This window comes from Balaenoptera ricei, chromosome 8, assembly GCF_028023285.1.
Source record: "Balaenoptera ricei isolate mBalRic1 chromosome 8, mBalRic1.hap2, whole genome shotgun sequence".
Taxonomy (NCBI): Eukaryota; Metazoa; Chordata; class Mammalia; order Artiodactyla; family Balaenopteridae; genus Balaenoptera; species Balaenoptera ricei.
Genome location: NC_082646.1, coordinates 60,256,107 through 60,281,305, shown reverse-complemented (window position 1 = coordinate 60,281,305; position 25,199 = coordinate 60,256,107). Strand labels below are relative to the sequence as shown.

Genomic DNA, 25,199 nt, shown 5'->3' with positions numbered 1-25,199 from the left:
CGTAATGTGTTCGAATAGCCTGTGCACGGACTACTTTCATAAATTGTAATTCTACTATAGGAAGAGCTTTCCTTTCTCCCTTGTTTATAATATTTATTCAATTGTGCATATCAATGTGGACTTGTGGGTTTTTATCTTATTCAGAGGGTCGTAATCTAATACTATTATTTTCTCAAAAAATATATACACATGCACACACATACATATATAAAATAACACATAAATATAATTTTTATTTTCTTAAGGGTGGGTTGCCCAATGCTCTGGATCTCTGGACCTTTTAGTTGAGTCCCCTCTGAGGCCCGGAACCTTCGCTCCACTCTCAAGCTGTCCAGGGAAGTTTTAAGCGTGATACCCATCAACAGACCGGCAACCAATAGGTGGGAGCGTGGGAAAAGGGAACTAAAGCCAGAGAGGAGCGGAATGGAGGGGTGAGGGGCGGAGCCAGGGAGCTGCGCAGCCGTTGGAGGGGGTGGTGGTCGGGTGGTGGGAAGGAAGGGGCAAATCCTAAGCCACGGCTGGGTCGGGAGTGGGGGCCGGAGAGAGGAGGGATATCCCAGCCTGGGCCGCGAAGGCACCGGGCGGCGGAAGGAGAGGGGTGGGGCTTTGGCTGCAACGGCCCGAGGGGGCGGGGCCGACTCCCCGCCGCAGCCAATGGCCTGTCCCAACCGCCGGCGAGCTGCGGCCTCCGCGCGTCCGGGACCGGCTTTCTTACCTGCTGTTCTCGGTGTTTTGGGTCTGTCAGCCCCGCTGCCGGCCTCTCGAGGTCTCTGTCGGCCTGCTTCTTTACTTTTCGTGGTTTGTGTCCGCGTCCGCAGTCCCTCTCCTGTCTCCCCAGCGTTGGTCATTCTCCCGGGCTTCAGTGTCCGAGACGTGAGGGCTTGACCCCGCGCCCAGACCTACCAAGAGACATGGAGGAGCCGGGGTCCCGCGCAGGTGAGTGGGGCTGGGAGACTGGAGAGCCCCCCAGAACGTGGGGCGCTGTGACTCTGGGGACAGGTTTGGCAGCACTATCTGGGCTTAGGGAATCCAGGCTGCGGGGAATATTGGGTCAGACACACCCCAGTTGGCTAGGGTCTCAGACAGAGCCAGAAAGTATTCTTGGCTAGGTCTGTTTTTGTTTTCCTTCGATAGAAGCCAAACTTATTTAGAGATGAAAGGGATCTGAGACTGGGAAAACCCTTCTTACTAAAGAGGGTCTGTGGGCAGCAGAGAGCCCTGAGCTGAAACTTAGGAGACCTGGGCCTTGGTCCGGGTTTTGTTACTGACTCATTGAGTGGCCTTAGAGGAGTTTATTCCCCTCTGTGGGCCTGAGTTTTCCCATGTGTACCGTGAGAAGGGTTTGGACCACAGGATCTTCAAAGGCCTGACGTGTGACGGGTGCTCCTTAAGTATTAGTAATTAGCAGTGAATAAAGAAAGGAGGCCTCCTTCCAGGGTTCACTGGAGGCTGCTTGCTGCTCTGGATTAATTGGAGTCTGTGGAATTACACTGTTCTTCAAGCTTGAGAAATAGGTGGTATTATCTCCATTACAAGTGAGGAAACTGAGGCTCAGAGGTAAATTTAACTTGCTAGTGTCAAAGCCAAGTCAGTCTTCAAAGTCCATGCTACACTATACTTTCTTCCAGTGAGAGAGCAAGGAGGGCTTGATTGAAAGGTGATTATATAAAGCAGCAATTAATCACGTTGAGTTCTCTGCTAAAATGAACAACTCCAGAGCAGAACTATATCTGATTCTTCTCTATCCCTAGCTCCCGGCTTACGGTTTGTGCAAAGCAGTTTGGGTATCAATGCCAGAGTCACCACCGGTGTTACCGTTGTCATCAACATGATCAGCATAATTAATAAAAAGTAATGATAGGGACTCTAATTGTTATAGTGATAGCAAAGCCATAAGTGAAATTGTGAAGACATCTGAATTTATAATACTTTTACTTACATAGTGCTTTAAAGTTTATAAAACATTTTTGAGTGGTTCTTCATTCAGTCATCTTAGGTAGGTATTATTGTCATCCACATTTTATAAGCAAGGAATCCAAGACCTAGAGCGATTAACTGACCAGCACAAGGTCATGCAGTAAGAACTTGTGCTTCTCCTTACGTGCTCTCTTCCCTTCCTCTCCTTTTCTTTTTTCCTAGTCCTCTCTGCCCATTCCCATGCTTATTCTGTGCTTCATTCTTCTTACCACCCAGAGACATCCTGTTTTGGTGTTAACCAATAATCATGTGTTGGCTGATGATTAATAGTATTGATATTAACTTACATATCTTATAAGAGTTTAAAATGTGACCTCTCCCAGAGGTGCCGAGGGATTTAAATACTTTTAAGAAGGGGAGTTGTAATTGTGGTTGTCGTTATCATCATCATCATCCACAGGTTTCAAGGAGTAAAACTAGAATATGTAGTGATTGACAGTCTAAAAATAGTAACTGTCCTATATTGAGCTCATACTGTGTCATGGGCCCTGTAACAGACACTTAAACTTTTTAACTTAATTCTTTTACCCATTCTACTGAATCTTATAAATGAGGATCCAGAAGCATAGAGAAGTTAAATAACATGCCCAAGTTCATGCAGTCCTGGCCTGGTCCAGACCTTATGTTCTAAACCATTACACCAGCTTGGCCCAGGGACAGATCTTTACTTAGAAGAAAGCCTGACCCTCTGGCAGGAGAGCCTGAATTGGGGAGAGAGAGGTGTGCTCAAGTATGGTGTGAGGAATGGTGTGAGGAAGACAACTGAGAGCCCAGAATTGGAATGAGGGGAGGCTTTTCTTCCGGACTCAGGAGGCCACCTCCCCACCCCCTCAGATAGTGAGCTGTGATTCTTCTCGCTTTAGGTTAGAAACAAGTGAAATGAATTATTCCTATGCTAAATGAATTCATATGCTAAATAAATCATTCATATACTGTCAATGACATAGCTTGTCTTGATTGACACTATGAGGCTGTAGCCCAAAGCAGTGCAACTTTCCCCTTCAGTTCATTGCCCAGAAGGCTACCTGAGAGAGAAGTCTTAAGTGCATACTTGATCTTGGCATTCCTCTGCCAAAAACTGTTGAGTGGCTCCCTACCTGTGGGAATAAACACTTTAATAAGGTATCAAAGCCTCCCAGGATTTGCACTCACCTGACCCCTTCAGTCCCACCTTTGCTCACAGCTTTTGCACTCCACTGTAGTCATACTGGATTACCGCGAGTCCCCACAGCTCACTGTGTTTTCTGTGACCTTTAGGCTTTTCACATCCACTCCCTCTGCCCTTCTTTTCACCCTTCATTTGGCTAACCCACTATTCATCCTTTAAGATCCAGCTCACCCATTCATTCAATCATTCAATGAATATTTGTCAAGTGCCTATGAATTACCAGGCAAGGTTCTAGGTGTAGAGGCATATCAGGGAATAAAACAGACATATCCCTGCCCTTCATGGAACTTCTATTCTGTGGGGTATATTAAATAAGTATAATATACAGGTGATGGTAAGTGGCATGGAGAATAGAGCAGGAAAAGAGGATAGAGAGGGGCAAGGGAGTTGTCAGGGAAGGCCTCACTGATTGGATGATGTTTGAATAGAGCTGAAGGAGGTGAGTGAGTGAGGTCTGTGCCTATCTGAATGTTCCAGGCCCAGAGTATAAGGATATGAGAGAGGAGATCCCGTGGCTTATTACCCCTCCAAAACTCCACCACTGCTGCCTTCATCTGGACAGTTGCCCTTTTCTGTTTTCCTGCATGCTCTCATGTTGACCTCTAAAGTAGCACTTACTACATGATATTGTAATTGTCTATGTATATGTCTGTTTCGCTCACCTGGATGTGGGTTTCTTGAGGGCAGGGACCTCTGATTCCTTTCTGTCTCCTCAGCACCTACCTTATGGCCTAACTTTCTGAGTGGGCACTCAGAAATATTTATTAAATAAATGAGTAAGGCCTTATGGGCCTCATTCTTACAGCCTGACTATTTTTACAAATGACTTGGAAGACAGAGCTTGGATGACAGGTGGTGAGAGAAAATATAATAATTCTAAGCTTGGTTCTGTCTGTCTGACTGGATTCCCTTTTTGGGCCTCTGAGAAGTTGAACACCTGGTTTTCTGTGAGAAATGTACCTAGAGATTTCCATTTTCAGCATTATGGCAGGCTAGCTAACCTGTAAAATGGTGGATACCTGTAAAATGGTGGATAAATATAACAAAGTCTTTTATAGCTGAATTTGCAAGAAAGTAAGAGAAATCCCCAGGCCTAAAAACCAAGAGTAAACTGAAAACTGGAGAAGTTAGCCCCTTTACCTGACCTCAGCTGCCCTAGATGTTTGCATGTCCCACTTACCTAGAAGCTTGGGCTTTAATATACCTGCTGTTACAGTGAATGAAACTGTGGGCCCACCTGGGTTTGACTCTGGTTGGAAGTGAGATCCCCGCATGAAGCTAGATGCCTTGAAAATCTGTATCCTCTGATCAAGTGGAGTAGGAAAAAGAAATCTTACTACTGACAGAGATGACAAAGAAGATTGCCTCTTCTAGGCTCCAATAGAAGGGAAAAGTTTGCCTGGAGAATTCTTTTTTTTTTTTTTTTTTTAATAAATAAATAAATTTATTAAAAAAAAAAACAGGACAAAGATTCCCATATAACTTTCATACCGACTTACCAATTTTTAACATTTTACCCCGTTTGCTATATCATTTCCTCTCTGTCTCTGTCTCTATCTCTGTCCTTGTCTCTTCATGTATACATACATACATACATACATACACACATAAATGTGTGTGTCTAATATTTCTTCAGAATCACTTGAGACCAATTTGCACACATCATCCCCATCTACCTGCCTGGAGAATTCTTAACCACAGGCATTCCCTCATACGGATTTGGGTTTATGTTTATATTACCTGAATGGCCTAAAAACTCCACGCCAAGAAATTGACATTAGAAACCATCCGGGCTGGTAATACCTCTGAATGCTCGGCAGAAGCACATACAGAATCTCTCTGGAGAGACACTTGACACAGGCTGCATAGGAGCCTCCCACAGAGTCTGGAGGATAGACTTCTTGTTAGATGAGAATGCCTATTGCATGCTTCGTACTGTTGAGATCATGATGTTACTTTTGTATAAAAAAATAAACATTTGAGTACATCTTTGCCTCCCAGTGATCTCCAGAAATGGAATGATAGAGCAGAACTTGTATACAAGCCAGCATTTGAATGTGGACACACGTTTATCTGCCTCCTATCCTTGCAGAGGTCATGGAAGAAATGACATCGTGCTCCTTCAACAGCCCTCTGTTCCAGCAGGAGGACAAGAGAGGGATCACCTACCGGATCCCAGCCTTGCTCTATGTGCCCCCTACCCACACCTTCCTGGCCTTTGCAGAGAAACGCTCCTCGAGCAGGGATGAGGATGCTCTCCACCTGGTGCTGAGGCGAGGGTTGAGGACTGGGCACTCAGTACAGGTGACTGCTTATCCCAGATCTGAGCCTGGGCCTCAGTTTCTACACTGCTCTGAGTATGTCAGAGTCTGTGTCTTTTCCCATCAGTGCAAGAAAAGCCTTGTGTCAGAGCTGAGGAGGAAAAAAAGCAGTAACAGCAATGCTGTCAGTTACTGAGTACTTACTGTGTGCCAGGGGCACACTGAATCTCACAGCCATTCTGTGACGTAGGAACTATTGTCAGTCACATTTTACAGATGAGGAAACTGAGGCTCAGAGAGGTTGCTATTTGCTCAAGGTCACACAGCTATAATAAAGCAGTAAAAGCAGGCTTCAAACTCAGTCTCTGACTAGAGGCCTCCATGGTTTGTTCAGTTTGGCCAACATGTGGTGTGCTTTTCTTTTTCATTCACATTCTCTTTTATCCTCATAAGTCATCAAAAGAAGTAAGCATTGTTAATCCAGTTTTGCTGATGAGGGATCCTGGTGCTCCAACAGGTAGGTAGCTTGTTCAAGACCACAACTACCGGAAGATGCGGGGGAGGATGACAGCACCCATACTCCTGCTCCTCTTCCCATTCCTGCTCTTCCTCTCCCCTATGCTTTATGTGAGGTAAATATTATGATGCCCGTTTTACAACAGCAAGCTGGAGCTCGGAAGTAAAGTGACTTGCCTTAGGCACACACCTAATAAGAGGCAGAAATGGGTTTGGTGCCCTTGTCCCTAAGTAGCACATGTTTACTGTGTTTTTATGGGGGAGAGAATGGTTGCTGCCCTTGGGCCTATGAACTACAGGGTTACTTCAGATCCCACTTTTCTCATTGTTGCCTTTTATCTCTCAGAGATTGCTGAAGTGAGGATCAGGTGAGACAATGGATTTGAGAGTTACACACATACATATATTTTTTATAAGAGGTACTTTAATCCCTCTCACCTGCTCTGCTTTTCTACTCACAGAAACCTCACCATTAAAACTTCATGTCCATAGGGATGCCTTGTTTTGCTGTTACAGTGCAAATGCTATTCTGCTGAGGGTGGCCCTTGCCAGCAACTCCTGTCTTTGCTTTTGATGACTTACTCACATTTCCCTGTAGGGAAGTTTTTTACTTCAGGGAATTTCCATTCCCTGCTCTTACACCTTGTCACAAGTCTTTCTTGTGGCTTCCCAGGGTCAAACCTCTGCTTATATCCCGGGTGTCCTGTAGCCCTACTTGGAGTTCTAGCTCTTTTGTTTCCTCCAGGACAGGCAATGCCTGTGGTTATGTTGCCCTGCTTTCTGTCACAGACAGTTGGGCAGTTAAGCGTTTTTTATCAGACCATACCTGTTACATAACCTCACTGCCCAGTAGTCACACACATTCACAGATGTGTCCACTTTAACTCATTCTCTCTTCTCTTTATTTTATTCACATTAATTCTCTCATTTACTTAATTGTAGTATCTTAAAGTTAGAAGAATTATCAGCCCAACTTCTTTCCCAATATAGAAATCTTCTGTATTCCATTGGTAGCTACTAATAGCTTAGTGGTTAAGAGCCTGGCTTTGGAGTCAGGCAAGACCTATCATTTATTGGCTGTGAACTTGAATACCTGACTCTTCTCTGTTTCATTGTCTGCAAAATATAATTAATAATAGCAATTACATAGTAGGAACTCAACATTAGTCATCTTCTATTAAGGGTCTACTTACACAACTCCTCAAATGAGGAACTTAATCCTGTAGCAACTGTTAACTTTTTTTTTTTTTTTTTGAATGAGACGATCTGTACTTCTCTATAATTACCCATTGGTCTTGTTCTGCCTTCTGTACATTATATAGGTAAAGTCCCTTTTCTGGAGAACTGCTCTTTGATGTATCTGAAAACGGTATTCACACCCTCTGAGTCTTCTATTTTTTGGGTTCAACAGCTTCAGTTCTTTTAGCAGCTTCTTAGACCACAGTCTTGATTTGGTTTCTGGTCCCTTGAAAACTGTGATTACTGTCCTTGGGACCTGGTGTGGGATGTCAGTGTCTTTTTTCAAAGTATGGTACTCAGAATTGAACTTAAGACCCTAGGGATAGATTGACCAGTTCAGCAGTGAGGTGGCTATCCCATCTTGTATCCTTTTAATACAGCCTAAGGTAAAGTGACATTTACTTTTTTTTTTTTTAAATAAATTTATTTATTTATTTATTTATTTATTTTTGGCTGTGTTGGGTCTTCGTTGCTGCGCGCCGGCTTTCTCTAGTTGTGGTGAGCGGGGGAGCTACTCTTCGTTGTGGTGCATGGGCTTCTCATTGCGGTGGCTTCTCTTGTTGCGGAGCACAGGCTGTAGGCGCACAGGCTTCAGTAGTTGTGGCTCACGGGCTCTAGAGCGCAGGCTCAGTAGTTGTGGTGCACGGGCTTAGCTGCTCCACGGCATGTGGGATCTTCCTGGACCAGGGCTCAAACCCGTGTCCCCTGCATTGGCAGGCGGATTCTTAACCACTGCGCCACCAGGGAAGTCCGACATTTACTTTTTTGGTAGCTGCATAAACGTTAAGTAGATGGTCAACTAAAACCTCCAAGACTTTTCCACATTTTTTGTTCTTTTTAAAACAGTTTTAATTGTGGTAAAATACTCCTAATGTAAAACTTTCCATCTTAACCATTTTAAGTGTACATTGCAGTATTGTTAACTGTATTACATTGTTATGCAACAGGTCTCTAGAACTTATTCATCAGTGCATGACTGTAACTTTATACTCATTGAACAAATCATTTCCCCCTCTCCAAGCCCCTAGAAATTACTATTGTACTTTGTTTCTATGAATTTGATTACTTTAGATACTTCATGTAAGTGGAATCATGCAATATTTTGTCTTTTTGTGATTGGTTTATTTACTTAGTATAACATCCTCAAGGTTCATCCATGTCATAGCATTATGTCAGGATTTCCTTCTTATTGTATGTTAATCTATTATTTCATTTATCCCTTTCGTTTATCCATTCATTCCTTTATCCATTTTGTTTATCCATTCATCGGTTGATGGACACTTAAGTTGCTCCCACCTTTTGGCTATTGAGAACATGGGTGTGCAAATGTCTCTTCAAGACGGTTCTTTCAATTCTTTTGGATATAGACCTAGAAGGTGATCATGTGGTAATTCTATTGATATTTAAAATTTTTGAGGAACCTCCATACTGTTTTCCACAGTGACTGTACCATTTTGTATTTCTCCACATCCTCACCAACGCTTACTTCGTTTTGTGGGGGGTTTTTGATAGTAGCCATCCTAATGGATATGAACTGATTTCATTATGATTTTGATTTGCATTCCTCTAATTATTAGCAGTGTTCAGTATCTTTTCATATGCTTGTTGGCCATTACATTTGTTGTTCTTTAATCACGTTTCTCCATCTAAATTTTTAAGCCCAAGACTTGTTTTATCTCTGTCAAGCCTCAGCTTGTTTGTGTGCCATTGCTTCCACCTGGTTGAGATCATTTGGCTTCTAACGCTTTCATGTTTTGTTCACATTTTTTTCCAGCTTCATGTCAACTTTATATTAAACATATCTGGCCCATTTCATTTTCTCCTCTCAGCTAGTAAGGATGGCTGAGCTTCTGACTTCCCAATGACTAGACTGCCCAATAATTTTTTTTCTTCCTGTTCTTAAAGGGAGTATCTGTGTTAATGGATTTCTTATATCTTCCTGGATCCTGCTCAAGGTTGTTGATCTGAGCAATCTTAACCATCCAAATGAGTTTGCAGCTGTTACTTCTCATCAGATCACATATTCAGTGCTATCCCTGAAGTGTTGGTTTCCCACAGGGTGCTAAGGACACAGGGGTACTATCCCCAAGGTGACAATAGAAAATTAAATCTGCTCCCCAGACCCTCTTGTTGGCACTTGGAAGGGAGAGGAGACACTTACTGGAGGAACGTGGAGAAGAGCCTCCATACATTGTTTATAGATTATTGTTTCCATCTGAGAGCACTTCTGTGATCCTTCTTCCTTCCATCCCTTTTTCTTTCCTCCCACTTTCCTCCGTTCCTCTCTCCCTCTGTCATCTTTCTTCCTTTCTCTTTCCCTTCCTTTTTTCTTCCCTTCAACATTTATTGAGCACCTACCAAGTACCAGGCATTAAGTCAGGGGATGTTGTGAAGGGAGGGGGATGCAAAAATTGATAGACTCTGACCCCTCTTTGGGAAGAATTTGCACAACCAAATTATAGAGAGAAAACAAAGCTGTGCACAGATGTAACTGTCCAAAACTCCCACCCAGAATCCACAAAGTGTCACAAGGCAGGTTTATGCAGAGTGAGGTGTTTCCTTAGGAGTTCAAATGCAGCTGGGATCAGAGAAGCTGTTGTGCAGGGCATGGCATCTAAGCTGATACTTGAAGTGGGTGTGTTAAAAATGAGCAGAATAGAAGGTGATTTCTCCCTGGATTTCCCATATCCAGACACGGTCTTTTCCTTCTCTGACATCCACAGTGCTTTCTTTATCTCCTCTCTCTGGTGGTGTCTTCAAGGCTCTGGAGTCAGCTCTGGGGGTGCCTGTTCTCTCCCTCTCGAGGCAGGCCTGGCTGCCCCTTCCTGCTGGTGGCCTTCTGAGTTTTGATTACCCAAGAGTCACAAGGAACTGAGGACCCTGCCTCCATTGGTTTAAAATGCAATCAGATCAGACAGCGATGTGGACTTCTCATGCACATAGTTTCCAGAGAGGAAGAAAACCATTTGAGAGGACTTAGGAAGCAATCCTTGATCAGTTAGCCAATCTGGGAGAGCTTCGTGGAGGAAGGTGGGCTTCTGCCCAATAATTAAGTTGACTTTGGCACATAATGTTTGAAGTGTTTACAATGTACAAGGCACTCTGGTATAGAATGGGCTGCCCCAGAGATAGTGAGTTCTCTGTCCCTAGACCAGTTCAAGGAGAGACTGAATGGCCTTTATCCACAAGACTTAGAGGAGAATCTTCTGTAGGATGTGAGTTAGCACAAGGTCCTTATAACTCAGATTCTGTGATCTGAGCTTTTTTTTTTTTTTTTTTTTTTTTTTTTTTTTTTTTTTTAATGTCTGAAACATTTATATTAACATATTTCCATACATATTTCCATACAAATACAAATATAAGATTTTTAGAAATTTCATGTAATGTCTGAAACATTTATATTAACATGTTTCCATACAAATAACCCAATGAAAGTTTAGTATTAGTTGTTTTGTTTGTTTTTTTATACTGCAGGTTCTTATTAGGCATCAGTTTTATACACATCAGTGTATACATGTCAATCCCAATCGCCCAATTCAGCACACCACCATCCCCACCCCACCGCAGTTTTCCCCCCTTGGTGTCCATATGTCCATTCTCTACATCTGTGTCTCAACTTCTGCCCTGCAAACTGGCTCATCTGTACCATTTTTCTAGGTTCCGCATACATGCATTAATATACGATATTTGTTTTTCTCTTTCTGACTTACTTCACTCTGTATGACAGTCTCTAGATCCATCCACGTCTCAACAAATGACTCAATTTCGTTCCTTTTTATGGCTGAGTAATATTCCATTGTATATATGTACCACATCTTCTTTATCCATTTGTCTGTTGATGGGCATTTAGGTTGCTTCCATGACCTGGCTATTGTAAATAGTGCTGCAATGAACATTCGGGTGCATGTGTCTTTTTGAATTACGGTTTTCTCTGGGTGTATGCCCAGTAGTGGGATTGCTGGGTCATATGGTAATTCTATTTTTAGTTTTTTAAGGAACCTCCATATTGTTCTCCATAGTGGCTGTATCAATTTACATTCCCACCAACAGTGCAAGAGGGTTCCCTTTTCACCACACCCTCTCCAGCATTTGTTGTTTGTAGATTTTCTGATGATGCCCATTCTAACAGGAGTGAGGTGATACCTCATTGTAGTTTTGATTTGCATTTCTCTAATAATTAGTGATGTTGAGCATCTTTTCATGTGCTTCGTGGCCGTCTGTATGTCTTCTTTGGAGAAATGTCTATTTAGGTCTTCTGCCCATTTTTGGATTGGGGTGTTTGTTTCTTTGATATTGAGCTGAATGAGCTGTTTATATATTTTGGAGATTAATCCTTTGTCCGTTGATTCATTTGCAAATATTTTCTCCCATTCTGAGGGTTGTCTTTTCGTCTTGTTTATGGTTTCCTTTGCTGTGCAAAAGCTTTGAAGTTTCATTAGGTCCCACTTGTTTATTTTTGTTTTTATTTCCATTACTCTAGGAGGTGGATCAAAAAAGATCTTGCTGTGATTTATGTCAAAGAGTGTTCTTCCTATGTTTTCCTCTAAGAGTTTTATAGTGTCCAGTCTTATATTTAGGTCTCTAATCCATTTTGAGTTTATTTTTGTGTATGGTGTTAGGGAGTATTCTAATTTCATTCTTTTACATGTAGCTGTCCAGTTTTCCCAGCACCACTTATTGAAGAGACTGTCTTTTCTCCATTGTATATCTTTGCCTCCTTTGTCATAGATTAGTTGACCATAGGTGCGTGGGTTTATCTCTGGGCTTTCTATCTTGTTCCATTGATCTATGTTTCTGTTTTTGTGCCAGTACCATATTGTCTTGATTACTGTAGCTTTGTAGTATAGTCTGAAGTCAGGGAGTCTGATTCCTCCAGCTCCATTTTTTTGCCTCAAGACTGCTTTGCCTATTCGGGGTCTTTTGTGTCTCCATACAAATTTTAAGATGATTTGTTCTAGCTCCGTAAAAAATGCCATTGGTAATTTGATAGGGATTGCATTGAATCTGTAGATTGCTTTGGGTAGTATACTCATTTTCACAATGTTGATTCTTCCAATCCAAGAACATGGTATATCTCTCCATCTGTTGGTATCATCTTTAATTTCTTTCATCAGTGTCTTATAGTTTTCTGCATACAGGTCTTTTGTCTCCCTAGGTAGGTTTATTCCTAGGTATTTTATTCTTTTTGTTGCAATGGTAAATGGGAGTGTTTCCATAATTTCTCTTTCAGATTTTTCATCATTAGTGTATAGGAATGCAAGAGATTTCTGTGCATTAATTTTGTATCCTGCAACTTTACCATATTCATTAATTAGCTCTAGCAGTTTTCTGGTGGCAGTTTTAGGATTCTCTATGTATAGTATCATGTCATCCGCAAACAGTGACAGTTTTACTTCTTCTTTTCCAATTTGTATTCCTTTTATTTCTTTTTCTTCTCTGATTGCCGTGGCTAGGACTTCCAGAACTATGTTGAATAATAGTGGTGAGAGTGGACATCCTTGTCTCGTTCCTGATCTTAGAGGAAATGCTTTCAGTTTTTCACCATTGAGAACGATGTTTGCTGTGGGTTTGTCATATATGGCCTTTATTATGTTGAGGTAGGTTCCCTCTAGGCCCACTTTCTGGAGAGTTTTTATCAGAAATGGGTGTTGAATTTTGTCAAAAGCTTTTTCTGCATCTATTGAGATGATCATATGGTTTTTATTCTTCAATTTGTTAATATGGTGTATCACATTGATTGATTTGCGTATATTGAAGAATCCTTGCATCCCTGGGATAAATCCCACTTGATCGTGGTGTATGATCCTTTTAATGTGTTGTTGGATTCTGTTTGCTAGTATTTTGTTGAGGATTTTTGCATCTATATTCATCAGTGATATTGGTCTGTAATTTTCTTTTTTTGTAGTGTCTTTGTCTGGTTTTGGTATCAGGGTGATGGTGGCCTCATAGAATGAGTTTGGGAGTGTTCCTTCCTCTGCAATTTTTTGGAAGAGTTTGAGAAGGATGGGTGTTAGCTCTTCTCTAAATGTTTGATAGAATTCACCTGTGAAGCCATCTGGTCCTGGACTTTTGTTTGTTGGAAGATTTTTAATCACAGTTTCAATTTCATTACTTGTGACTGGTCTGTTCATATTTTCTGTTTCTTCCTGATTCAGTCTTGGAAGGTTATACCTTTCTAAGAATTTGTCCATTTCTTCCAGGTTGTCCATTTTATTGGCATAAAGTTGCTTGTAGTAGTCTCTTAGGATGCTTTGTATTTCTGCGGTGTCTGTTGTAACTTCTCCTTTTTCATTTCTGATTTTATTGATTTGAGTCCTCTCCCTCTTTTTCTTGATGAGTCTGGCTAATGGCTTATCAATTTTGTTTATCTTCTCAAAGAACCAACTTTTAGTTTTATTGATCTTTGCTACTGTTTTCTTTGTTTCTATTTCATTTATTTCTGCTTTGATCTTTATGATTTCTTTCCTTCTGCTAACTTTGGGTTTTGTTTGTTCTTCTTTCTCTAGTTTCTTTAGGTGTAAGGTTAGATTGTTTACTTGAGATTTTTCTTGTTTCTTGAGGTAGGCTTGTATAGCTATAAACTTCCCTCTTAGAACCGCTTTTGCTGCATCCCATAGGTTTTGGGTCGTCATGTTTTCATTGTCATTTGTCTCTAGGTATTTTTTTATTTCCTCTTTGATTTCTTCAGTGATCTCTTGGTTATTTAGTAACGTATTGTTTAGCCTCCATGTGTTTGTCCTTTTTACGTTTTTTTCCCTGTAATTCATTTCTAATCTCATAGCGTTGTGGTCAGAAAAGATGCTTGATATGATTTCAATTTTCTTAAATTTACTGAGGCTTGATTTGTGACCCAAGATGTGATCTATCTTGGAGAATGTTCCGTGCACACTTGAGAAGAACGTGTAATCTGCTGTTTTTGGATGGAATGTCCGATATATATCAATTAAATCTATCTGGTCTATTGTGTCATTTAAAGCTTCTGTTTCCTTATTTATTTTCATTTTGGATGATCTGTCCATTGGTGTAAGTGAGGTGTTAAAGTCCCCCACTATTATTGTGTTACTGTCGATTTCCTCTTTTATAGCTGTTAGCAGTTGCCTTATGTATTGAGGTGCTCCTATGTTGGGTGCATATATATTTATAATTGTTATATCTTCTTCTTGGATTGATCCCTGGATCATTATGTAGTGTCCTTCCTTGTCTCTTATAACATTCTTTAATTTAAAGTCTATTTTATCTGATATGAGTATAGCTACTCCAGCTTTCTTTTGATTTCCATTTGCATGGAATATCTTTTTCCATCCCATCACTTTCAGTCTGTATGTGTCCCTAGGTCTAAAGTGGGTCTCTTGTAGACAGCATATATATGGGTCTTGTTTTTGTATCCATTCAGCCAGTCTATGTCTTTTGGTTGGGGCATTTAATCCATTCACGTTTAAGGTAATTATCGATATGTATGTTCCTATGACCATTTTCTTAATTGTTTTGGGTTTGTTTTTGTAGGTCCTTTTCTTCTCTTGTGTTTCGCACTTAGAGAAGTTCCTTTAGCATTTGTTGTAGAGCTGGTTTGGTGGTGCTGAATTCTCTTAGCTTTTGCTTGTCTGTAAAGCTTTTGATTTCTCCATCAAATCTAAATGAGATCCTTGCCGGGTAGAGTAATCTTGGTTGTAGGTTCTTCCCTTTCATCACTTTAAGTATATCATGCCACTCCCTTCTGGCTTGCAGAGTTTCTGCTGAGAAATCAGCTGTTAACCTTATGGGAGTTCCCTTGTATGTTATTTGTCGTTTTTCCCTTGCTGCTTTCAATAATTTTTCTTTGTCTTTAATTTTTGCCACTTTGATTACTATGTGTCTCGGCGTGTTTCTCCTTGGGTTTATCCTGTATGGGACTCTCTGCGCTTCCTGGACTTGGGTGGCTATTTCCTTTCCCATGTTAGGGAAGTTTTCGACTATAATCTCTTCAAATATTTTCTCTGGTCCTTTCTCTCTCTCTTCTCCTTCTGGGACCCCTATAATGCGAATGTTGTTGCGTTTAATGTTATCCCAGAGGTCTCTTAGGCTGTCTTCATTTCTTTTCATTCTTTTTTCTTTAGTCTGTTCCGCAGCAGTGAATTCCATCATTCTGTCTTCCAGGTCACTTATCCGTTCTTCTGCCTCAGTTATTCTGCTATTGATTCCTTCTAGTGTAGTTTTCATTTCAGTTATTGTATTGGTCATCTCTGTTTGTTTGTTCTTTAATTCTTCTAGGTCTTTGTTAATCATTTCTTGCATCTTCTCAATCTTTGCCTCCATTCTTATTCCAAGGTCCTGGATCATCTTCACTATCATTATTCTGAATTCTTTTTCTGGAAGGTTGCCTATCTCCACTTCATTTAGTTGTTTTTCTGGGGTTTTTTCTTGTTCCTTCATCTGGTACATAGCCCTCTGCCTTTTCATCTTCTCTATCTTTCTGTAACTGTGGTTTTTGGTCCACAGGCTGCAGGATTATAGTTTTTCTTGCTTCTGTTGTCTGCCCTCTGGTGGTTGAGGCTATCTAAGAGCTGTGATCTGAGCTTTGCTTAATAATATGCTTTGCTCATTCATGCAGGAGTTAATTTTTTAAAATCTTATTTTTTGTTTAGGGTGGTTAATACTTTCATATTGCTGAAGAATAAAAACAGTGTAAAAAGGTATATACATCCGATTCCCAGTCCTCTGCCTCTCATAGGCAGTCACTATTGTTTCTTATGTATCCTTTTAGTGCTTCTTCATACAGAAACGAAGTACAAGTATATAGTCTTTTTTTTTTAATTTTTAAAAAAAATTTTAATTTATTTTTGGCTGCATTGGGTCTTTGTTGCTGCGTGCAGGCTTTCTCTAGTTGCAGCAAGCGGGGGCTACTCTTTGTTGCGGTGCGCAGGCTTCTCATTGCGGTGGCGTCTTGTTGTAGAGCACAGGCTTTAGGCGCGCGGGCTTCAGTAGTTGTGGCATGCAGGCTCAGTAGTTGTGGCACACGGGCTTAGTTGCTCCGTGACATGTGGTATCTTCCTGGCCCAGGGCTCAAACCCATGTCCCCTGTGTTGGCAGGCGGATTCTTTTTTTTTTTTTTTAACCCCTTTCCAGACAGCATATGAGGCAACTGATCATAACACTGTACTTCCTGTGTTAATTTATAACATTGAAACTAAAGATGGAGTAACTTTAATATATTCTAAATATTACATCTTGAGAAGCCTTCACAGTGCCTTTTATGTTAAAGGTGCACAATATATGTTTTTTATATAAATAAATGAGTGAAGTCAAACAACATGACCAATCTCAGTGAACTCTGTAACTCCACAGTTATGTAACTATTAGAGTTATTACATTGTGGTGGCAGGCGGATTCTTAACCATTGCGCCACCAGAGAAGTCCAAGTATATAGTCTTAATACTACCTTAAAAATGTTTTTCATGTAAAGTGATAACAGATACAGAAAACATAAAACAACATAATTGTCAAATGCACAAAACATAAATGTCAGCTCTGTGAATTGACAAAGCCAACACTTGCGGACTCACACTCAGCTCAAGAAATAGAATATTGCCAGCACCTCAGAAGCTTCTCTTATGCCCCCTCTCTTCTTCCCCAAAGGTAATTACTAGCCTGATTTATAGCTCTAGAGTTTTGCTTGGTTTTAGTCTATGGATTCTTTATGTTTGGCTTCTTTTGTTCAGTATTCTTGAGGTTTATCCAGATTGTTGTATACAGCTTTATTTGTTCATTTTCATTGTTACATAATTTTCCATTGTATGACTATACACAATGAATTGATCCGTTCTACTGCTGTTGGTGATTCAGGTTAGTGATTATGTGTATAGACACTGCAGCTCTGAATATTCTGCACATGTTTTTCAGTACTACGTGCGTACTTTTTGCTGGGTTGATATCTAGAAATGGCGTTACTGGATTATAGGGTATGTTTATATTCTACTTTTGTAGGTAATGCCAACCAGTTTTCTAGAGTGGTGGTTGTGAGGGCTGGTCTATCCAGTTTCATCTGCACTTCTGGGACTTAGCCCTTTAAGGTTCCAACTCAAAGCCTGGTGGGTTTACCAGGGCCTCTAATTTTTGTCCTACTAGCCCCATAGGGCTGTCAAATGAGTTGCTTGGTTTCTCAGCTTTTCAGTTACCTCTTTGAGAATTAGTAGAGATACCTGAGGGGAAAAGGTACTCAAAATACCAAGTCAGCTGCTCTGAATGAACTTTCAGTTCTTGGCCTATAATTCTTCATGGCCTTGTTTGCTCTCTGGTGCTTTCAAATGATTTTTTTGTCTTAATTTTTTTTTATCCTAGTTCTCAGTAGAAAGTTTGGTTCAAATTACCTAGTTTGTTGTAATTGCAAGTCCTTTTCCTTTACATTTTCATTTTTTTTTCTCTTTCTGTTGGGTTGTCTGATCTTGCTCTTTGCCCAGTTCTGTTGGGGTTTTTGGAAATTTTCTTACCAATTTCTAATATTGTTTTAAAAATATATTAAGGAAATTAGGTCTTTGTGGTATGTCTGATTAGGCATTATTTCATTTTATCCTTACATCCCCTCTGTGAGCATGTTATTACATCCTCCATTTAATTGATGAGGAAATGGAGGTAAAGTGAGATTGAGTAACTTGCCCAAGATCACATGATGAGTGGTGAAGGCAGGGTTTGAACTAGGTGTCTCTGACTCCATGCTTGAGTTTTTAATGACGTCGTTATGAATTGCCTCCTGGGGTAGTAGAGGAAGAAAAAAAAAAATCTTTGTCTTAAATTTCCCTTTTTTTGCCTAAAACTTCCCTATGTGTTGGCCTTTCTTTTCTTCTTTTTTTTTGGGGGGGGGAGGTGTCCTTTCTTTTTAAAAATATTTATTTTGCTCCTATCATGTGCTAGGCACTGGCAACACAAAATCAGAATAATTTGGTTTTTACCTTCAAAAGACTGATAATCTAGGAATGGAGCCAGTCACATAAAAAATTACAGACATACCTCATTTTATTGCACTTCGCTTTACTGTGCTTCACAGATAATGCGTTTTTCACAAATTGAAGGTTTGTGGCAACTTTGCATCAAGCAGGTCGGCACCATTTTTCCAACAGCGTTTGCTCACTTTGAGTCTCTGTGTCACATATTGGTAATTCTTGCGGTATTTCAAACCCTCCACCAGCAGAAAGATTGTAACTTGCTGAATGGCGGTTAGCATTTTTTTAGCAATAAAGTGTTTTTAAATTAAGGTATGTACATTGTTTATTTTTTTTTGACATAATGCTATTGCACACTTAATAGACTACAGCCTAGTGTAAATATAAATTTACAAAAAAAATCCGTGTGACTCACTTTATGGCGACATTGCGGTGATCTGGAACTGAGCCTCAAGTATCTCAAGTACCTCAGGTATCTCCGAGGTGTGCCTGCATGATATATAATATGTGCTATGACTCTTCTGTGTGTACAAAGAGGAACAGGGCTTCCCTGGTGGTGCAGTGGTTGAGAATCCACCTGCCAATACAGGGGACACGGGTTCGAGCCCTGGTCTGGGGAGATCCCACATGCCGCGGAGCAACTGGGCCCGTGAGCCATAACTACTGAGCCTGTGCGTCTGGAGCCTGTGCTCCGCAACAAGAGAGGCTGCGATAGTGAGAGGTCCACGCACCGCGATGAAGAGTGGCCCCCGCTCGCTGCAACTAGAGAAAGCCCTTGCACGAAACGAAGACCCAACACAGCCAAAAATAAATAAATAAATAAAAATAAAAAAGAGGAAGCCACCGATTGTCTTTGGTAATGGGGGGGGGGGGGAGGGAGAAGGCTTCATAAAGGAGGTGACTTTGAGTTGAGTTTTGGACAATGAATTGGGCATGTACACAAAGTGCAGAAGAGTGTTCCAGCCAGAGGAGATAGCATGTACAATACCTAGCATTGCCTTTTTGCAGCTGATAAGTTAGCCTATAATATTTGAGAATTCAGTGAACACTTGGGCCTTCGTGATTTTATAGATTTCAGTACCATTTATGTCTTATCTCTGAGAAGTATTCATGCTTTTTAAAAAAATATTTATTTATTTATTTATTTATGGCTGCATCGGGTGTTAGTTGAGGCATGCAGGATCTTTTGTTGCGGGATCTTTCCATGCGGCATCTTTTGTTGTGGCGCAAGGGCTTAGTTGCCCCGCGGCATGTGGGATCTTAGTTCCCCGACCAGGGATTGAACCCGCGTCTCCTGCATTGGAAGGCGGATTCTCAACCACTGGACCATCAGAGAAGTCCCCAGTATTAATGCTTTTAATGAACCTCATGTCTTCCTATTAGTCTTTCATTCCTGCTCTTTCTTCCTTCCCCTTGTCTAGTGGGAACCCCTGAAGCCACTGATGGAAGCCACATTACCTGGGCATCGGACCATGAACCCCTGTCCTGTGTGGGAGCAGAAGAGTGGCCGTGTGTACCTATTCTTCATCTGTGTGCGGGGCCGTGTCACTGAGCGTCAACAGATTGTGTCAGGCAGGAATGCTACCCGCCTCTGCTTCATCTGCAGTCAGGATGCTGGCTATTCATGGAGCGAGGTGAGGGACCTGACCGAGGAGGTCATTGGCCCAGAGGTGGAGCATTGGGCCACGTTTGCTGTGGGCCCAGGTCATGGCATCCAGCTGCAGTCGGGGAGGCTGATCATCCCTGCATACGCCTACTACATCCCTTACCGGTTCTTTTGCTTTCGGCTACCATATAAAGCCAGGCCTCATTCCCTGATGATCTATAGTGATGACCTAGGAGCCACATGGCACCATGGCAGGCTCATTAAGCCCATGGTGACAGTGGAGTGCGAAGTGGCAGAGGTAACTGGGAAGGCTGGCCACGCTGTGTTGTATTGCAGTGCCCGGACACCAAACAGGTGCCGGGCAGAGGCTCTCAGCACCGACCATGGTGAATGCTTTCAGAAACCAGCTCTGAGCCAACAGCTCTGTGAGCCCCCTCGTGGCTGCCAAGGCAGTGTGGTGAGTTTCCGGTCCCTGGAGATCCCAGATGGGTGCCAGCACCCTGCTGGCAAAGATGCTCCTACCATTCAGCAGAGCCATCTGCTGGACGGCTCACTGAGGCTGGAGCCAGAAGCTGGAACCCTGTCAGAATCATGGCTCTTGTACTCACACCCAACCAGTAAGAAACGGAGGGCCGACCTAGGCATCTACCTCAACCAGAGCCCGTTGGAGGCTGCCTGCTGGTCCCGCCCCTGGATTTTGCACTGCGGGCCCTGTGGCTACTCTGATTTGGCTGTTCTGGAGAAGGAGGCCTTGTTTGGGTGTTTGTTTGAATGTGGGACCAAGCGGGAGTGCGAGCAGATTGCCTTCCGCCTGTTTACAGACCGAGAGATCCTGAGCCACGTGCAAGGGGACTGCACCAGCCCTGGTAGGAACTCTGAGCCAACTCAAAACTAATTGGCTTAGGACCCAACTTTCCATAGAAGGGCTACCATAGGAGGCAACCACAGCCAGGACAGTGGAGGCCAGGATAACAGAGGTTACTGAAGTCTGCAGAGAATCCAAAAATGTAATATTCTGTTCCCTACCTTTTTTCACTTCTCCAAAGAGCAAAATGAAAATTTTGCCATAGCTACTGCAGTCGAAAGGGCACTGAAGTGTGAGTTGAGAGTAGTCCTGGCTTTTCCACTGGCTTGCTTTGGAACCTTGGGCATGTCACCTGTACTCTCTGGGCCTCAGGTCTCCATCTGTAAAGTGAGAGGATTGGGTCTGTGATTTCTCTTCTTCCCATCCCTAGGAAAGGCAGAGTGCCTGCATGCTCCCTGATCAGCAAGTCCTGGCTGCATATAGGACTCTTATCTCAAAATGGAAGTCAGAGGACTCAGCTTTTCAAATGACTCGCCACTCATCCAAGTATGAGGTTACAAGCAGGTGGCATGGCATAAAGGAAGATGTGGGTGGATTGTTTTGTTTTTAATAACAAAAACACACACATCCTTCTAATCATGCTCAGAGCTCTACAGGCTCACTGTTCGAGAGGAATTGGGCAAAATAGTAGAATCATAGAATCATGAGGTCACTTACCTTCTCCAGCTTTGCAGCTCTGCTCAACCTTCCCTTATCCAGAAAGCATTATCTCCTAGGGAGAAAATGAGAAGCTCAATGTCAGTGGTCCTTGATGATGGTACTTATTGTTTCTGATGGCATGACTCCTATGAAAGATCAACTTGAAGTTCATTTATTAGGATAGTTCTTAATGGGAAATGGACACGGGTTAGGACTTCAAAGCATTGGACAAAACTTCCCACAGTCTCTGCCCTCAAGGAGTTCACAGTTTATGGGGCTAGAAGAGGGAGAAAAGTCAAGAAAATAAATGCAGCTGGTAGGGTAGTTTGTAGATGTTGGGCTCTAACTTGGGGTGATGGTAGCTCCTGACGTCATTATCTCAGTTGTGTCTTCATTGTGCCTGGAGTCATCTGCCCCAGAGCTTGCCCAGGCTGCTGGGTTTCTCAGTTTGTTTTTCTCAGAATGTTGTCCTGGCCCAGCCACTCCTTTACCCATGGAGAAGGTCTTCACCATTAGGAAGGTCTCCCAAAGGTCTGAATCAGGCGTATTTGTTCAGACCTACTGAAATCACTGTTGGGGAAGTAGGGATGCCTCTTTGTCTAACAGATTAGGGGCTGCACTTTGCCAGTGCTGGTTCTCTCAGACGAAAGCAGATGGTCGCTCTTACTTTTGATTGTTTCTCCCATAAGCCTGTTACTGTGACAGATATTCTATCATGAGAGATATCTTTTTTGTCCCTATTTTGGGCGGATAATGCCTTAAACAGGCATCAGGTAAATATATTTCGTGCTGAGTAATGACCCTGGGGAGCAAGTCTTAGTCATGGAACACAGCCTAGGAGGCTGGGGGTTGCAGTCATACCAGTCAGATGGTAGAGAGTCCTACAGGATGAAAGTAGAGATTAACTTCACCTACTTTAGCGTATGGCTTAAGCCCAGGGCTTAGAGGGGCTTTTAAAAATCCCCTTAGCCTCTCATACATTTGCTAAAGTTATCTTCCCAATACACAGTTATGATCATTCATTCACTCATTTATACATTTATCTAAATATTTCTATAATTGAGTGTCTAGGCATAATGTGAGATACTTTCTATTGCCATTCCCTGGTTGAAAATCATTTGTGGCTCCTAATTGCCTACTAAAGGGTGTTTACATTTAGCCTGGCATGTAGGACCTTCAGTTGTTGGGCAAAATAATGAATACTCATCTCTATCTCTTTATATTGAAGCCACTCTCAGAGAAGGCCTCTGTTAAGTTGGTAAGTGGAGGGGATGGGGGTTTGGGAGTGGGCAGAGTCGGTGGTACAGGGAGGAACTGGGGAGGGGAGAGGACTGAAAGGCAGTCCCCTCCTGACTAGTAGAAACCTCGTTCAGCAAAGCTGTCATGGGCACCATACCCCAAATAGACAGGAATAGGGAAGGTGGCTAAGTTCTAAAACCAGAGTTAAAGGATGGAGAAAATAAGAATACGAAGACTTCTTTGGGGCCATCCAAGAAGGGAGTCAAAGAAGGGAGCTCAGTCACATGCCAGTGTGGACCACAGATGTCCAGATCTCATAAGAAGTCCATCCATCTCTAAATTGCCCTCCCCTTTCTCCTTCCCCTTTGCTTCATGTTTGCTTCTCCTTGGTGACTAGCAATGAAACTCTTAATAGGCGCAGGGGCTATGTGCATATTTCAGGAATAGCCAGAAAAGAGGATTGGGGACAGGGGTAATCCAGAATGAGGATTAGAGAGAGGAACAGAGGGGTGATGGCAGCTGTGGAGGAAAAGAACAATAGGTAGGAGTCCTGACACCTTTTGGCAGGGAGAGAAAGGGGTGCAGACATGAAGCCCAGGCTGGAGAGCTGGTGTAGGTGGTGGCCGCTGTGAAGAAGAAATGACAGTAGGCTGGAGCTCGTCCCCGAAATGTGTGGGAAGGGAAAGAGGCCCGCACACGTTAGGCTGCAGACAAGTTCCGACCCAACCCTGTAATTTTAAGCTGTCTCTGTGCCAGGTGACCAACAGAAACAGCTGTAGGCACTCCAACTCTGTTAGTGTCAGTTACCCAAGGTCTTCAGGGCCCTGGGACCTATACCATGATACTGGTCCCCTAACTGAGCCCATTTCAGCCACTGTCAGGTTGGGAGAATGGAAAAGATAGGGCAGGTGATGGCAGCTGTGAAGAAAAGAGGAAAGCAGACTGGAGGTCGCTAATCTAGCGCATGAAGAGAGGACTGTGTAGGCTCTGGTCCTTTGACCCCAGAGGCCCTCCTGGTTCACTCACTCCTAGGCTCCTAACCTTTACCATGGGCCCTTGTTATTTGGACCTGTTCCTCCTGGTCACCAGTCTCCCCTCAGATATCCACAGGATATCATGCAGCTGCATCCATAGATAAGAGACCTTGCACCCTGCCCGTTGGGTAGCCCAGGGGACTCACAGAGGTCAGCCGGAGGCTGCACAATCCCCTCCCCGAGGCGGTAGGATTCATTACTTCCACTTTGGCCAGATTAGGCTGCTCAGTCTTCTCTGATAAGCTGTGAATTTTCCCCACTGCGTCATCCAGTGGCTGTTGTGTCATCCTTCCCTGTGCTGCCAGAGCACACGGCCTGAGCCTCTCTTTGGTCCTTATCACAGGCTGCCCCGTGTTATTGTCCGTGTTGCAACCTAGCCTAGGCCTCTGCTAGGCTGTGAACTCCTTAAGGGCCAAGTTTGTCTGACTCCTTTCTGCATCCTTTTTACCTTGAGTCACAATGACTTATTTATAAATATATGATTTTTCTTTCATATTCGGAATTCCCTGAAAGTAAGGACCGTGTCTGATTCCTCTCTTTGTTCTCTGCAGCCGGCACAGGGCCTGGCACAGAATAGACAGCAGTAAAGTTACGCTGAATGAACAAAGAAGTCAAAGGCCCTTGGCCTTCTGGAGCTAATTGAGAGGCCAGGGCAAGTTTCCCCATGGGAGAAGCATGTTGTGTCCCTCTGTGGCTTGCACTCTCAGCCTGCTGAACACTTGTCCTAAATGAGTCTTCTCTGTGGGGCCTGTATCCAGGCCAGTCACAGTACTTCCTGGGAATGAGCTGCTCTCTGGCTTGAGCTTGGTCCTGCCTGGATGTCCCAGGATCACAGCCCAAGTCTAAAGCCAAGCCTTGACCTGGGGTTCTCATTTCACTGGCATTTCCTCTCTGTCCCTGACTGGGTTTTCTGAAGCTGTCACTCCTCCAGGGAGATGCTGGGGCTCAGCGTGTTTGAGTGTGCCTTGGTTCTGTGCTACCACGTGCCAGAAATGCTCTCTCTACTGTAAGAACTACCATAACTCTTTGAAACAAGGAAGGTGAATAAAGAGCTTTATTCTGATGGCTACTGTTTTTGATTTTTGTTGCTTTTGTTAAAGAAACTGAGATGATTATCATCCTAATACTTATGTCTAGTGTGTAGCCAGCTTCTTTCAAAAAATGGATTTTGAAGCACTTTCTTGCTTTTCATAAGAACTTTTACTTTCAGAAAAATCTTATTAATCATAATCCTTTGCATTTTTACACATTGTCATTTGAACATAGTTACCTACCGAGGGAAGCAGGGCAGAGATTAGCATGACTGGTTTGGTTGCATATTACATGCTAGCTATTAAGTGGAGGAACTGGGCTGCACAGAATCACCCGTGTCTGACACCAGCCCCGTGCTGTCACTGCACGTCTTTTTCTACTTTGAAAATAACCTTGAGGTTCTCAAATTGAAGCTGGAGAGTCCACAAATGTTTACCTCAGTGAAGTGGGGTGATAGCTTTAACTTAACTCATGATTTTTACTTGACTGTTTGTTCCATTGAAATGCTCAATGCACTGGCTGAATTTCGACAAATGTTTCCACATAACTCAAGTTCTATCAGTAGGTCAGTCTGCTCCTCTTAAAACAAATTGACTACTGACAAACTTTCAAATGGGCCTACCTTTCGTCAGAACACTGAGTTATATAAAGATGAAAGAATAAATGAAGTTCAGAGAACTGCTTATTTACCTCTTAAAATTGTTCTACAA

The 25,199-nt window shown here is 42.6% G+C and overlaps 1 protein-coding gene across 3 annotated transcripts; it reads left to right on the top strand.

Moving 5' to 3' along the window:
• The first annotated feature begins 581 nt into the window (after window positions 1–581).
• Window positions 582–24,515, top strand: NEU3 (neuraminidase 3). Of its 3 annotated transcripts, XM_059930805.1 has the most exons (3): window positions 582–936; window positions 5,238–5,449; window positions 19,496–24,515. In XM_059930805.1, exons 1-3 carry the CDS (start codon window positions 912–914, stop codon window positions 20,573–20,575), a joined length of 1,317 nt encoding a protein of 438 aa, XP_059786788.1. In that variant the 5' UTR covers window positions 582–911; the 3' UTR covers window positions 20,576–24,515. The 3 variants fall into 3 exon arrangements, with proteins under 3 accessions (XP_059786788.1, XP_059786789.1, XP_059786787.1); XM_059930806.1 differs by lacking the exon at window positions 5,238–5,449 and having other exon boundaries at window positions 583–936; XM_059930804.1 differs by lacking the exon at window positions 582–936 and having other exon boundaries at window positions 5,201–5,449.
• The last annotated feature ends 684 nt before the right edge of the window (window positions 24,516–25,199 follow it).

Coding starts and splice junctions, on each gene's coding strand:
- NEU3 (XM_059930804.1), top strand. CDS start 5,201: ATGTGGACACACGTTTATCTGCCTCCTATCCTTGCAGAGGTCATGGAA. Junction 5,450..19,495: donor GGACTGGGCACTCAGTACAG/GTGACTGCTTAT, acceptor CCCCTTGTCTAG/TGGGAACCCCTGAAGCCACT.